The sequence below is a fragment of the Amphiura filiformis genome, chromosome 16 (genome assembly GCF_039555335.1).
Source record: "Amphiura filiformis chromosome 16, Afil_fr2py, whole genome shotgun sequence".
In the NCBI taxonomy this organism is placed as follows: domain Eukaryota; kingdom Metazoa; phylum Echinodermata; class Ophiuroidea; order Amphilepidida; family Amphiuridae; genus Amphiura; species Amphiura filiformis.
The window spans coordinates 1,309,497-1,321,980 of record NC_092643.1 but is presented as its reverse complement, the minus strand read 5'-3'; the positions used below and the strand labels follow the sequence as shown (position 1 = coordinate 1,321,980).

At 34.3% G+C, this 12,484-nt stretch overlaps 1 protein-coding gene across 1 annotated transcript in view; it reads right to left on the bottom strand.

The window, feature by feature from the left end:
- The window catches only part of LOC140135411 (probable G-protein coupled receptor CG31760), a 195,972-nt gene extending 183,859 nt beyond the window's left edge, over window positions 1–12,113 (bottom strand). The window contains exon 1 of the mRNA XM_072156902.1: window positions 11,557–12,113. Within this exon, the coding sequence (XP_072013003.1) occupies window positions 11,557–12,007 (451 nt within the window). The 5' untranslated portion in view covers window positions 12,008–12,113. The remainder of the gene's footprint in view (window positions 1–11,556) is intronic.
- Window positions 12,114–12,484: the final 371 nt, after the last annotated feature.

The window sequence follows — 12,484 nt, the reverse complement described above, 5'->3', positions numbered from 1 at the left end:
GTTAATTACATCGACAAAGCCATAAGTGTCTAATATATTCAATTAAATTCAATTCAATTTTATTATTTATCTCCATGAAGCAATAGCGTATGACAATTCATTATTTAATTTCAATGTGACAGTGCATGTACATGTACGTAGCGAGAGTTTATACATAAACAATGAAATACACCTGGAAGTGATTTAGAGAAAAGAATAGAAAAACTTGGCGTTCACGCTGATAACACACAGATCGAAACCAGAGGATGCTTAAATACATTCCCACAATGCACTATGATTGGAAAATTTGATCAATATAACCTAAGTATGAAGGCAAAGCCCCCCATTACCACACACACAAAAATTTTAAAATTGCAGCCAACGAGCTAATAGTCGAGACTTAAAAATTAAATTATAGAAATCATTCATATTGTACCACTGCATTAATTTGATTTTAAGTCTCAATGTTTTGAATGTTGAATAAAAGGATGAAAACGCCAGATATTTGCATACAACCCCAATGCAAGGTATGGTCAAATGTGCCACATGTGTACAAAAGGCAGACATACCAAGGCCAGAAACCCCGTTGGGTTATGGGAATGTATTTAAACATCCTCTGGATCGAAACGTTGAAGAACAACATAACAGAGGACCAGAAAAACGCTCAAACACCACAATATATGAAACAAACACAAGAAACTATTTAGGATTTTAATCAACCTGTTTAATTATTTATAAATAACTGTTTAAAAATGTGTATACATTAAGATATTTGGTTATAAATCAATAGATTGTGCTTTGCAACATACAGTCAATATTTCGGGTGGATTATGAGATAACATATTCATTATTTTGTAACTGTTGTGATATTAGCTGCTCTCGAGTACATTATTAAGCATATTGTTATATTGCAAGCAGATCAGAAACGTAATACCCAATGTGAATGATTATTCTTGTATCCCATCCCATTTATAGCATCTACATCTAAATTTACAAAAAGGATAGAAAATCTTAGTTGCTCCAGTTTTAGGATGGTGTGGTCTATACATCCTGATTTCCCTATTATCTATTTTCTTCTGGTTGAAAAAAGTATCTAAAATTTTAAAATATTTTTGATATACCTGCATTTACAGTACAGGATGATAAGCGGTTGAAATCTGACGCAGAGCCTGTTTCATATTTATATTTTGTTTTGTTTTTAATGTTGACATTAATATGTGGTGTTTTAACTGTGCTATAATTAATGCATTATTCACTGTGGGTATCGAAAAACAATGTACATATTAGTTTTACGATTTTTAACAGGAGTGAGATTTACATTCATCATCAAAAAATTTTACTTATTGAACCCGGGTATTGAATATTTAAGTCAAAATCCTATCAAAGTATGGTCACACGTAAACGCTATCCCACATGTTCCTGATCGATTTCAAACTAAGTTTCAAACAGGTCATGATTAGATTCCTATTGGAAAATCTTCTACCAGTCGACGTGTTGTATATTTAACACTTAAGAGCTAAGAAGACACACATATGTGGCATGTCGAGTAGTTTGCACTGTGTTTCGTGTCGAAGTATTTTAACACTTTTAATCGACAGAGTTCCTCATAGTACGATAAACCAGCAGCAGGGCAAAATACAGGATAAACCAGTATCTTACTAGGTCAAGGAATGAAGCCTACATTACTTTCTCAATATAATACACTGTTAAAACGCGGTGTAATTATAAGTGTACTATGAACGGCTTGAATATTAGTAAAATGATACGTGTTATTTTCAATTAAACGATTTTTACCGAATAGCTTAGTTTATAATTGGCACAAAATTATGTAAATATACCCAGCATTTTAACAGTGTATGCCGTCGAAATAAGATATAGATTTCAATTAAAATAAATATCAAGGGCAAGGTAAAGTATAGATCTCAATAAAAATATCGACAATTTTTAGTTAATAATTTCAATTATCATCCTCTCCAAATAATCGATGTAAAGATGCGCACCTGTCAAAATATAAAATAGTTGATCTGATGTTTGTAATACATATGAGAGGGTGATTGATTAGTGGAGGCGAACACGAAACCTGAATATTGGTTAAGATACGCTGCTGAGGATCACCTAGATTAGTGGCTGTTATCCCCAACTATTATCCCATCTTTAACCCTTATTTCTTAACCCGTGACACGAAACCTGAATATTGGTTAAGATACGCTGCTGAGGATCACTTAGAATAGTGGCTGTTATCCCATCTTTAACCGTTATTTCCTAACCGTAATCTAACCCTAAACCTTATCTTAAAGACTACTCCAATCTCTTAGTTTGGCGCTTAGTGTCAGTTAGTTTCAAACCTTTGTTTAAAAAGTTGCAAATAATCACAAGCTCCAGAGATTGCTTCACAAACTCCTCTACATTACTGGTCGAACATGATAAGATTTACATAGAAACTTTTCTGATAGCGCTCTGATAGCACTTTGAACCTGTCTGCAGCCCTCACCAGCTAGCTTTTGATTCAACAAGCTACTTGTAAAACCTTCAAGTAATTATTTTGTGTAAGCTAAACCTATGCCTATTCATAACCCTAATCCTAACCCTAACTCTAACCATAATCCTAACCGTAAACTAACCCTAACCAATCAATGACAATGCCTGTTTCAAGTCTATAAGCCTCCTTGCAACTACCTGTTTCGACATGAGTTCAGACCCTGGCCCTATTGGGTGGCCGTGTTAACGTGCCTAAGACTGAAATCCTATCGTAGTTGACCAATAATGATCCCTCTTTCTTTCCCTCCCTCTCTCTCTCTCCCTCTCCCTCTCCATCTCTCTCTCATTTTCCCTCTTCTCTCTCCTTCCGACTGTCTCTCTCTTCGGTGTCTCTCCTATGTATTTATTATGTCCATCTCTAAAGAACCTTATCAATGACAATTAAGCAAGCAAACGAACGATGAACAAAGCACTAGTCCATTAACCTTTAAATAATTTAGCCAGTCTAGTTGAATTGCAGTCATCAACCATACACTAGAAGTATTTATAGTCTCTTAAGTTATTTATGCGATTGACCATTTCGGTTTTGAAAGTACTAGCCGTTCTGCCCAGCAATCGACCCAGCATCGATAATGTCAATATGTATTATTGATGTAGGTCATGTACCACATTTAATTTAGTTTGCATTACTGTAAGTAGAAATCAACTTGGTTGTTGTTCAATGATGGAAATGTAATACGGTATCGTTCTTGCTTAGGCGGATGATAGAATCATATTTAGTTGCATACACGTATATTAGAGTCAGCATAGACGATGTGGAAGTCATCGGTAGAGAGGATCGTTTCTGGAACAGAAAGATCAGGGAAGCCATAGAGATCAAGACAATAAAACCTGCACTAAACAGGGACGCCGGATACGACCTGCCCGCCATCTACAATGATCTGCTGACACTTGACTACCTATCGGGTGGTCAGGTGACCGGAGGATTGTAAACACTACGCTGAATGAAGACGTCGTGATGGTGTCGCAAGCTATATCGCTGCTAACCAAGACTCAAAAATAGCAAAAATATATAATTATAATACTATAATACCGTATTCGTTATGTTCGTGTTCGCATGGTAGATTAAAAATACTGACAACTTTGAAAAGGCGTTAAATATGACCTTGAGCATAAGCCTTAAATAAGTCTAAGATTGCATTCAATAAATTAATTAAAATGAAATTAGCTAGCTCGATATTTATTGGAATCGTAAGTTGAAGAAAGAAAATATTATCCAGTAAAATTAATATGGCAATATAACATTAACAAAAGCTGAAAATTAAATACACTTAAACAGCATCATATTAAAGATAATAAATATTTTTTACTATTTCAGAATATTTCCATTAGCTACTGTTTACACTAGCAGATTATGCGTTTAATAATACATATATTTTGAGTGCAGTTATATTGAAGTTATATAAACACTTATAATTATACTTACGGGAAGGGTGCATATTTTAAGGCCACAAATTTAATGTAACAATGGCAAGTATCTTTCATGTGAATAATAGCATGTAGCATAACAAAGAACTAAATAATATAAGAAAATAACAAATGTTGCTTTTTGCTTTGTATTTTGTTTTCCCAACACGTTAAAAAACTCACCACATTTAAGCCAAAAACTATTAAAAAACCCCTAAAAAACAAAAAACCAATGAGCACTCGTCGAGTTGGATTCTTAGAAATACAAGTATATTAATAAATATCTAGTTAATAAGAATGGAAGATTACATACAACATTTCAAGTTATGCACTTGAAGTGATGAAAGCTGCACCATAATACAGTCATGTGCGCTCTCTCGGTCATACCAGATTTCATTCAACTCTGACAATTCTTTACCAAGACGATCATGAGACTACTTTACAAAGACGATCATGAGACTAATGAACTTCAACAAAAACATTGCATTATTCATGTAGGATGTTTATCCAAATATCAGTTTAAATGCATCCTGTTATTGCTGCTTTACACCGCTAGATGCAATAGCCTTTCTGCCAATATGACACTATGACGGGGAATACAATGCATTTTTATAATTAATTCTTGTGAATACAAGAGTACAGCTTTATACTACTTCTAATCCACTATCTCAAGAGACACTACCCTGAGACTGGGCTATTTGCATTCTACAGATTATTTTGAACTTAGATTCTACAATATGACTTTTAATTATATTAAATTTTTGAATTCCAAAAAATATGGAATATGGTTATCCAAATGGATGTAACGATCAGCAGATGTGTGGTTAAAATACCTGTCTGCGGGCTTTATAATTAAAAAGGATAGCCAAAGCAAACAGTACCTAGGGATGGTAAATAAAGTAGTCGTGTAAATCCCGTAACCTCGTATGATTTACCCCCAAAGAGAGTTAGTTGTCAGTGGCTGTACGTCTATATAACACTATAGACCAGGCAAAGAATCAATGTCCGCTACTTTCTTTACTTTGTAATTGTGGTGACCAAACTGACAACAAACCTAGGAATCTTTGGATATGAGAACGTCCGGGTACTCGCACATGATGAAAATATTTTGACAGTTTTAGTTGCTTTGCGATTAAGATGCTTCCGAATGTTCATCTGCACCGCATCTGCCTCTTACCAAAACCTTGTAAATTACTTAAGGATGTCATGCAAGCAAACTGCTCCGGCCATCTAAAATACGTTTTATCAGATGCAGAGTGTCTATTAGGCCTATATAACAACATCTGCAAGATACTTTCAATATTGTTATTGTCATATTTTCAATGTATATAATTCTATAGCCATATCTGGCAGACACAGACAATCATGATGTAGAATAAAGCATGGTGAATACTTTATAACACCTTTGATTTACTGTCGATGACCTTAGTAACTTTATAATATTGCCCAAAATAACAAGTACGTTCTAGTCTGAAATTTATACCAATTTGTGATCATCACGAAGCGTCTCGTACATATGCAAGGAGCCCGTCTTAGTTTTACTTACAAGTGAATAGTTTTACTGCTACGTTTCATGATGTCATCATCTTAGTTTTTTTCCATCTGTGCATTATTAGATCTCTAGATAATGCAAACTAACAAACTGTCAGGAAAGTTGACAGAACTGATCCATATTGAACACTTTGCGCGCGAGAATTCAGCACTAGACGAGCCATACAAAATTTGACATAAAGTGATTTTACTGTCATATCTCAAATTCATTGATCTTAGATTCATAAAGGATAACAAACACGCGTTATATTGCAGAAGTTATTTTTGTGCATTTATTTTTCAATCTTAATAATATTAAAGACAAAAGACAAACTGTACTAGTTAAGTCTTTAAAAAAAACAAGAATCGCGCGCATTTTCTTAATAATTCGCTAGAGCCAATAAAGCACCAGCATATTAAACCTACATGCTAGTCCCAGCCGTGTGAAAATTGTACCATACACCATATACATCGATGGTAACATCAATTCACAATTCACTTAAACCAATCCCAATGCAAGAATACCCATAGGACGAACCAGGGAAACAACTACACAGGTGTCAACAATATTCATGGTTATCCCATTATCCATATGACTGAAGATAAATGCAAGATAGCTTTCCTAATCATTGACGTAGTCTAGCCAGAAGTTAAAAGTTTGCGAATGTGGTATAAAAACCCATTCAAAACATGAAGTATATTACTAATAAAACGATGCGTTTTCAGTAAAATCACACATCAAATGCTAGACATACATAACCATTCTTTTCATATGTTTTGAACAAATTATCTTTGAAAAGGAAAAGCCAAAATTATTACAAACTGAAGAAAACGCTGTCTGCATAGTACTTTCACTCAGGAAAGGCTAATTCTTCATATGTAATCTGAAACATTCATGTAAACACCTGCACCACCTGTTTTTGTTCTTTATTGCGTTAACATAAATAGCACTCACACCTGCTGTACATACCATGTCATACGGAAAATCATTGCATTATGTTGCATCGATAAATATACGTAGTTTGAAACCTAAACAATAATACACGCTTTAATCTAGTTAAGATTAAAGGATTGAAGATTTAAAGACAATTCTTTTAAGTTTGCATAATATGCATAATAGTGGAAACTGGGGCAAGAAACTGATTTTACCTTCGCACATTACAAAGAATAAAAAAGGTTGTTTGATACTCTTAATACTCTTGACATTAAACAAGTTAAATAGAAGAACAGATAAGCTTTTAGGGTAAATCATCAGCGTTTTGCATAGCGTTGGTGGTATGTAATCAAAGCTGATGATTTAAAGAAATCTTTAATGTTTGAAAAGTGATTCTTATCGGTACAGCTTTAAAACCAGCTTGAACATGTGTTCAATGTCATTTAAATGATATCATATACTTTTAAATAAATTTGATTTTAAGGTGATTTGTATTTTATTGTTTCATTTGTCTTCTAGACAATCCTTTTCTGGAATGTTGTTAGATGTTTTGAACAGTCTTGCCTTTTATGTAACCATGTATATACTTGCTGTTGTGACACTAAATAATATTACAAAATTGACTACGTCCTAGGGTGCACTTGTACTTATGTAAGAGATATTTTTTAAATATCAAATTAGAGGCAATAGCACAAATCTTGTTCATGACATGACCGTGGAATTTTTTAATAATAGTATTTGTGTTGGAAGCATCATCTGTGAATTAAGTAGATTTAAACAAGCACACATCACGGATTAACTTAATCCTTTACAATAGATTACACAATCGCAAAAAAACACATCCTTCTAATGGCGTTCCCATCAATTTAAAGCAGTAGAACTGCACCAATACCAGGCATATTTGGACTTAGTTGAATGTATTTTTACCATAGATTCCAATTTCTGATAAATAATCGCAACATTTGGTGTTGCAGACTACCTTGACATTTGCGAGCGCAAGGTATAGGGTTGAAAACAAACTTATCGTTCAGCGCTATAATATTCATGATACATTCACATTAAATGATCCACACATTCCAAGTCGAGTCGTTAAGTCGTTCCGTATAATTTTCAACATTAATGTTCACTCGCAATGGCGTGTCATGTTGGGTAAACTGTTCAAACCCTTAGGGTGCGTACCATACAAAAACGTAAATGAAACGTCAGATCAACTTTACCTTAACGAATATTCTTTAATATAGAGAAAGAGAACACTAACAAAGGAAAGTGTCTCAACAAAACTTTACCCGTAGGTAAATGTCGGGACAATTTGTGTAAAAAGCATGCTTCGCCGGGATGTTTAGTGTGCTATCTTTTGATATTTAAGCAAAGAGGTTCTGCAATTCCAAGGAGAATGGTCTTGACGTACAAACACAAACTTATAAACGGTATACCGAGGCGTCCGTCACTTCAGCTCAACTTCAAGATAAACACCACTCTATTTTAGTGCTTCAAATATTTACCTATGTGAACTTGATAAATACAACTTAGTACCTCACGTTTATCTATCTACCTCATACCTCTTCTTTATCTAAGTTATTGCCAAATATTATAAGAATTTTCACTTGGTTAAAATAACGTACCGTTACGGTATTACAATTTGTGATAAAATGGTGTACTAGCCAAATTGAAACAATGAATACAGAGTGATTGAGTTCTACATTGCATACAGCGTTCAGCCCTATTTGTTTTCGAAAGGAAAGCCTACAATTAATTTTATTTCTTTAAAATATACTTATTAAAATTTGGAATGAGAGAAGTGAAACCAATATTAGAAAAAGTAGATGTTTGTCCGCGCTACTACCAAACATATTACAATATAATGACAATATAAGCATAAAGGTACTGCTAGCTTGTTGATTAAATGCCTTTGACCAGCGGCACCTCGTAAATTAATTTCACTGACAAAATCATTAGTGTCTAAATAGTAACAATAGGGTATTAACATTCCGTTATTTAATATCAATGTGACAGTATTTAATGTGCGTGGCCACAGCTTGTATATAACACAAAAAAACCCACATAGATGTGTTTTACAGAAAAGGATAGTAAGCTAATGCAGACAATGTCCACGCTAATTACACACAGATCGAAAGGTTGAAGAACAACATTGCCTAGGACCAAGATTAGGGAAATATGGTAAAGGAAAGACCAAGAATATAACAGACTATATTCAACTTAGACCAAATCAAAAACACTCACCAAAAACTTAACACAAACCCATGGTAGTCGATGAACAGGAATTTTACAGGAAAAACCAATCAAACACCAAAAGACAAAATAACCTCAAGAAACAATTGAGCATATATCACTCTTTGCGCAACAAGGTCAAAAGTAATAATTAGTGTAAGTAGTCATATTTTGAGTTACTACATATGGCACGTTCTAACAATCAATACAATTCATTTTTTACTTTATCATCGCAACATAGTAAAATGAAACCAAATCCACCGATAATGCCTATGTGATCATCCTTATAACCTGGAACTGCTGGATTACTAGACCAACCAACTGATCTTATGAATCAACAAATGACATTTCATTAGAAGGATGCAAGTAATGTCATGCTATTTGGTGAAAACATGAGCCCTTTGACTAACAGTTAACAGCGTCTTACACTGTTAAAACGTAAAATATTTAGTTTTGTCGGTTGCTCAGGAATTTTAATCAACCTGTTTAATTATTAAACAGCTGTTGTTCAACCGTTTAAACTTTAAACAGTGTATGCATGTTAGACATTTTGCTGCAAGTCAATTACTTTGTCTCTCTTGGATATAAGCAATATTTGTGGTGGTTGTTTTGTCGGTTGTTCAGGAATTTTAATCAACCTGTTTAATTGTTAAACAACTGCTGTTTTACCGTTTAAACTTTAAACAGTGTATGCATGCAAGACATTTTGCTGCAAATCAATTGCTTTGTCTCCCCTGGATATAAGCAATAATTGTGGTTGTGGCTTTCTTTGTTTGGATTATAGGATAACATATTCATTATTTTGTAATTGTTTTGATATAGCAGCTTTCGAGTGTATTGACATTAAACATCAAGCATACTCAGTACTGTTGTAATAATACATGCAATTGAAGCATCGTCTGTTTATGTTTTGCCGACAAAAACTGTAATTCATGATGTACTAAATATGCAGCAATAAGATATATTGCATCTTTGTCTAATTAGGTCTAATATTTTGTCCAAGTGATTCATTACGTTTTAATAAAGTGAATTAGCCTAGTTGTTAATTAGATTTTTTATTAGAAAACGTTTATTAACAAAAACGTTATACAGAATTATTTGCCGATATTTGCGACAAAATTTAATGTTTCCTAAATGTGTTCATTGCCAATAAGAATTCCTGAAAGGTATACTTAGTATTATATTTAATGTCAGATAACAGCATACAGGGACGAAGCCAGCTTTCTTGGTTGAGGTGGGGCAAAATAAAAATTTCGGGAGCAAAGACGACAAAAATTTCCCGGTTGCATCATTTTGACCCGGTATTATCGGTGGATATTATTATAATGTATAAAACATAATACCAGTTTTTTAGAGACAATCTACATGTAAAATCTGTGAGCTTCCAAAAAGGGCTTTATTGTGACAATGTGCTATGTGCAATGTTTTGTATTTTCCACTATTTTGGCCCATGATCGGGATGAATTTTAACGGAAAACAAGCTCCTTGCCACTTTTCCTTTGCCTTCCCCCTGCCCCCACCACCCGCCGGCTACACCACTGACATCATAATGATTGAATCAAGATAAAACATAACGATTTAAAATGCACTATACACAGTCATAAACCCACAAGCCTCAGCACTCTTTACAAGAATTCGCTGACCATTGTGGCCTAAGACACACCTTATAAACAACCTTAGCATGATTCAGGGACGTAGCGCTATACAGACGCAGAATCCTAACCAACCTACATACAACCATAATAACCAGGATCAGCTACCCGAGTTTTATACAGGTACACCGAGACAATTAGCAATAACTTCCTTGTTTCCACGAGAACAAAAATGACACTATGTGGGCTCAAACTGGTACCGTCAATAACTCACACGCCACAGTCTAGCGCCTTACCGAATAAGCCAAAGCCGGGACTCCAAAAAATTCTTATCACAGCAAGTCTATTGTACAAACGTATGTAGTAAACACCGATATTAAACTAATATATAATTCTAAGGGTAAGTAATAAATGAAATGGATTGAATTATATTTTTCTATATTTTAGTATTTAAACGTGTTTCGTCTTTCTAAAGACTACAGTTAAGCACTCTGCTTATATTGCTTAACCTTGGCGCTGTGACGCAACTACATTGTCCCTTTAAAATATTTTATGTTGTACTGGTACATTCAAGAATACCTCTTGCACAAAAAAAGGTGAATCGTATAATCATTTTAAATAAAAGTCATTTGTAGATTTATATAACAGCATCCTTGATATTTTACCATATTGACGAAATTGACGATTTTGAAGATCAGGACAAGGTTAAAAATAATTTAAACTGCACCATTCATAATCCTAACTACGAATCCCAACACTAAAATTCTAAAGCTTTGCCCAACAATATCATACACTGATAAGAGGCTCCAAGATTATAATGACGCTTATTTATTTATACCTTTTAAAATTCTGAACGACCAGTTCGTCGTCTTATCAATCGCAAATGCCACGATTGTACGACTCCACTATTGTACGACATCGCGTGTTACAACGGAAAATCGCATTTCATTTCGTGAGCGTTTTGTGGTGCATTTAACCCCCTACATACGTTGTAAACGGAGTTGATTGGTTTCTTGAATTTTTGCACCTTTCTGCCGACCTGCTTTTTGTTTCCGATATTCAATTTATTCAAGATGTTATGCCTACCATACTATGACAGGTTTCATATCCTAGCTGCCAAACACATACGCACATTCTTCGGGAAAGAAAATCAATAAACGGCTATTCAATATAATTTATCTCATATGTAAACATATCTAATTCCAAAATTTGATTGATTTGAAGTAATTTGATCAATGTCATCAATTGACTATATGGATTATGTTTACATATTTGCTTTGTTAATTAAAATATGACACATGAAATATTGACGATACAAAATAATAGACAACATCGAACTTGGTTTACCATTAACAAGCTCCCTCTGCTTAAGAAGAGAATTTGCGTTCTGACGGGCCTCGTAGAACCACTCAGACTCATTACTCAGATACTTGTATTCCACGCTAAGATCTTTGACATTGATCATACCATCTGGCAATCTGTAGGCGTATGGGCAGAATAAGTCATACTCCTTAAACTGCATATAATCATAACAATTTCCAGCAGCAAATATATCATCGTCGTTTTCAACTATAGAAACAACAGCATTGAAAAACAATTCCTCTTTAGGTTCGATTTTGGACAGGTTAGTATTTTTCCAAATGCGAGTATAAAAATTAGCCCAATCCACCGTTTTTAGAGCTTGTTTCATGTATCTGCTAGGACCATAACTGACTGCTCCACGATCCAAATCGGTTTCGGTTCCTTTAGTACAATGATCGATATTCTGTTCGATCTTTTCCACATAGCGTAAGAACATAGTAACGATATCATCAGTATCATCTCCTGGATCGATATTATCGATTACCCAATCCACGGCATTAGAAACAGTTGATGTTGAGTAAGATTTAACAGGCGACTCGTCTTCAGATTGATTCCCGTAACTTATACAAAATAACAAACTCCAAATGATAAGCGACGCAGCTGTAGTGGGATGCGAATTTCTTAACACCCGAGCAATTCCTTGAGCAGTTTTTGGAAAGCAGTCCGCTTTGGAACTTTTATTGCAACACCTGAAGAAATGCATCTTTCTCTGATGGTATAAGCAAATCTTTCTGTCCGAGAAAATATAAATCAGTGTTATGTCTTAGAATAATACATGTGATATGAATAATTATTCCAAGATCGTTCGTATAAATATTTCCAAATCTGTGAAGCGCATCATGTTTTTACCAAGCACTGTCTATCACAAATAAAGACACCATACTCAAATGGTATATTAAATCCGCGTCCGCCA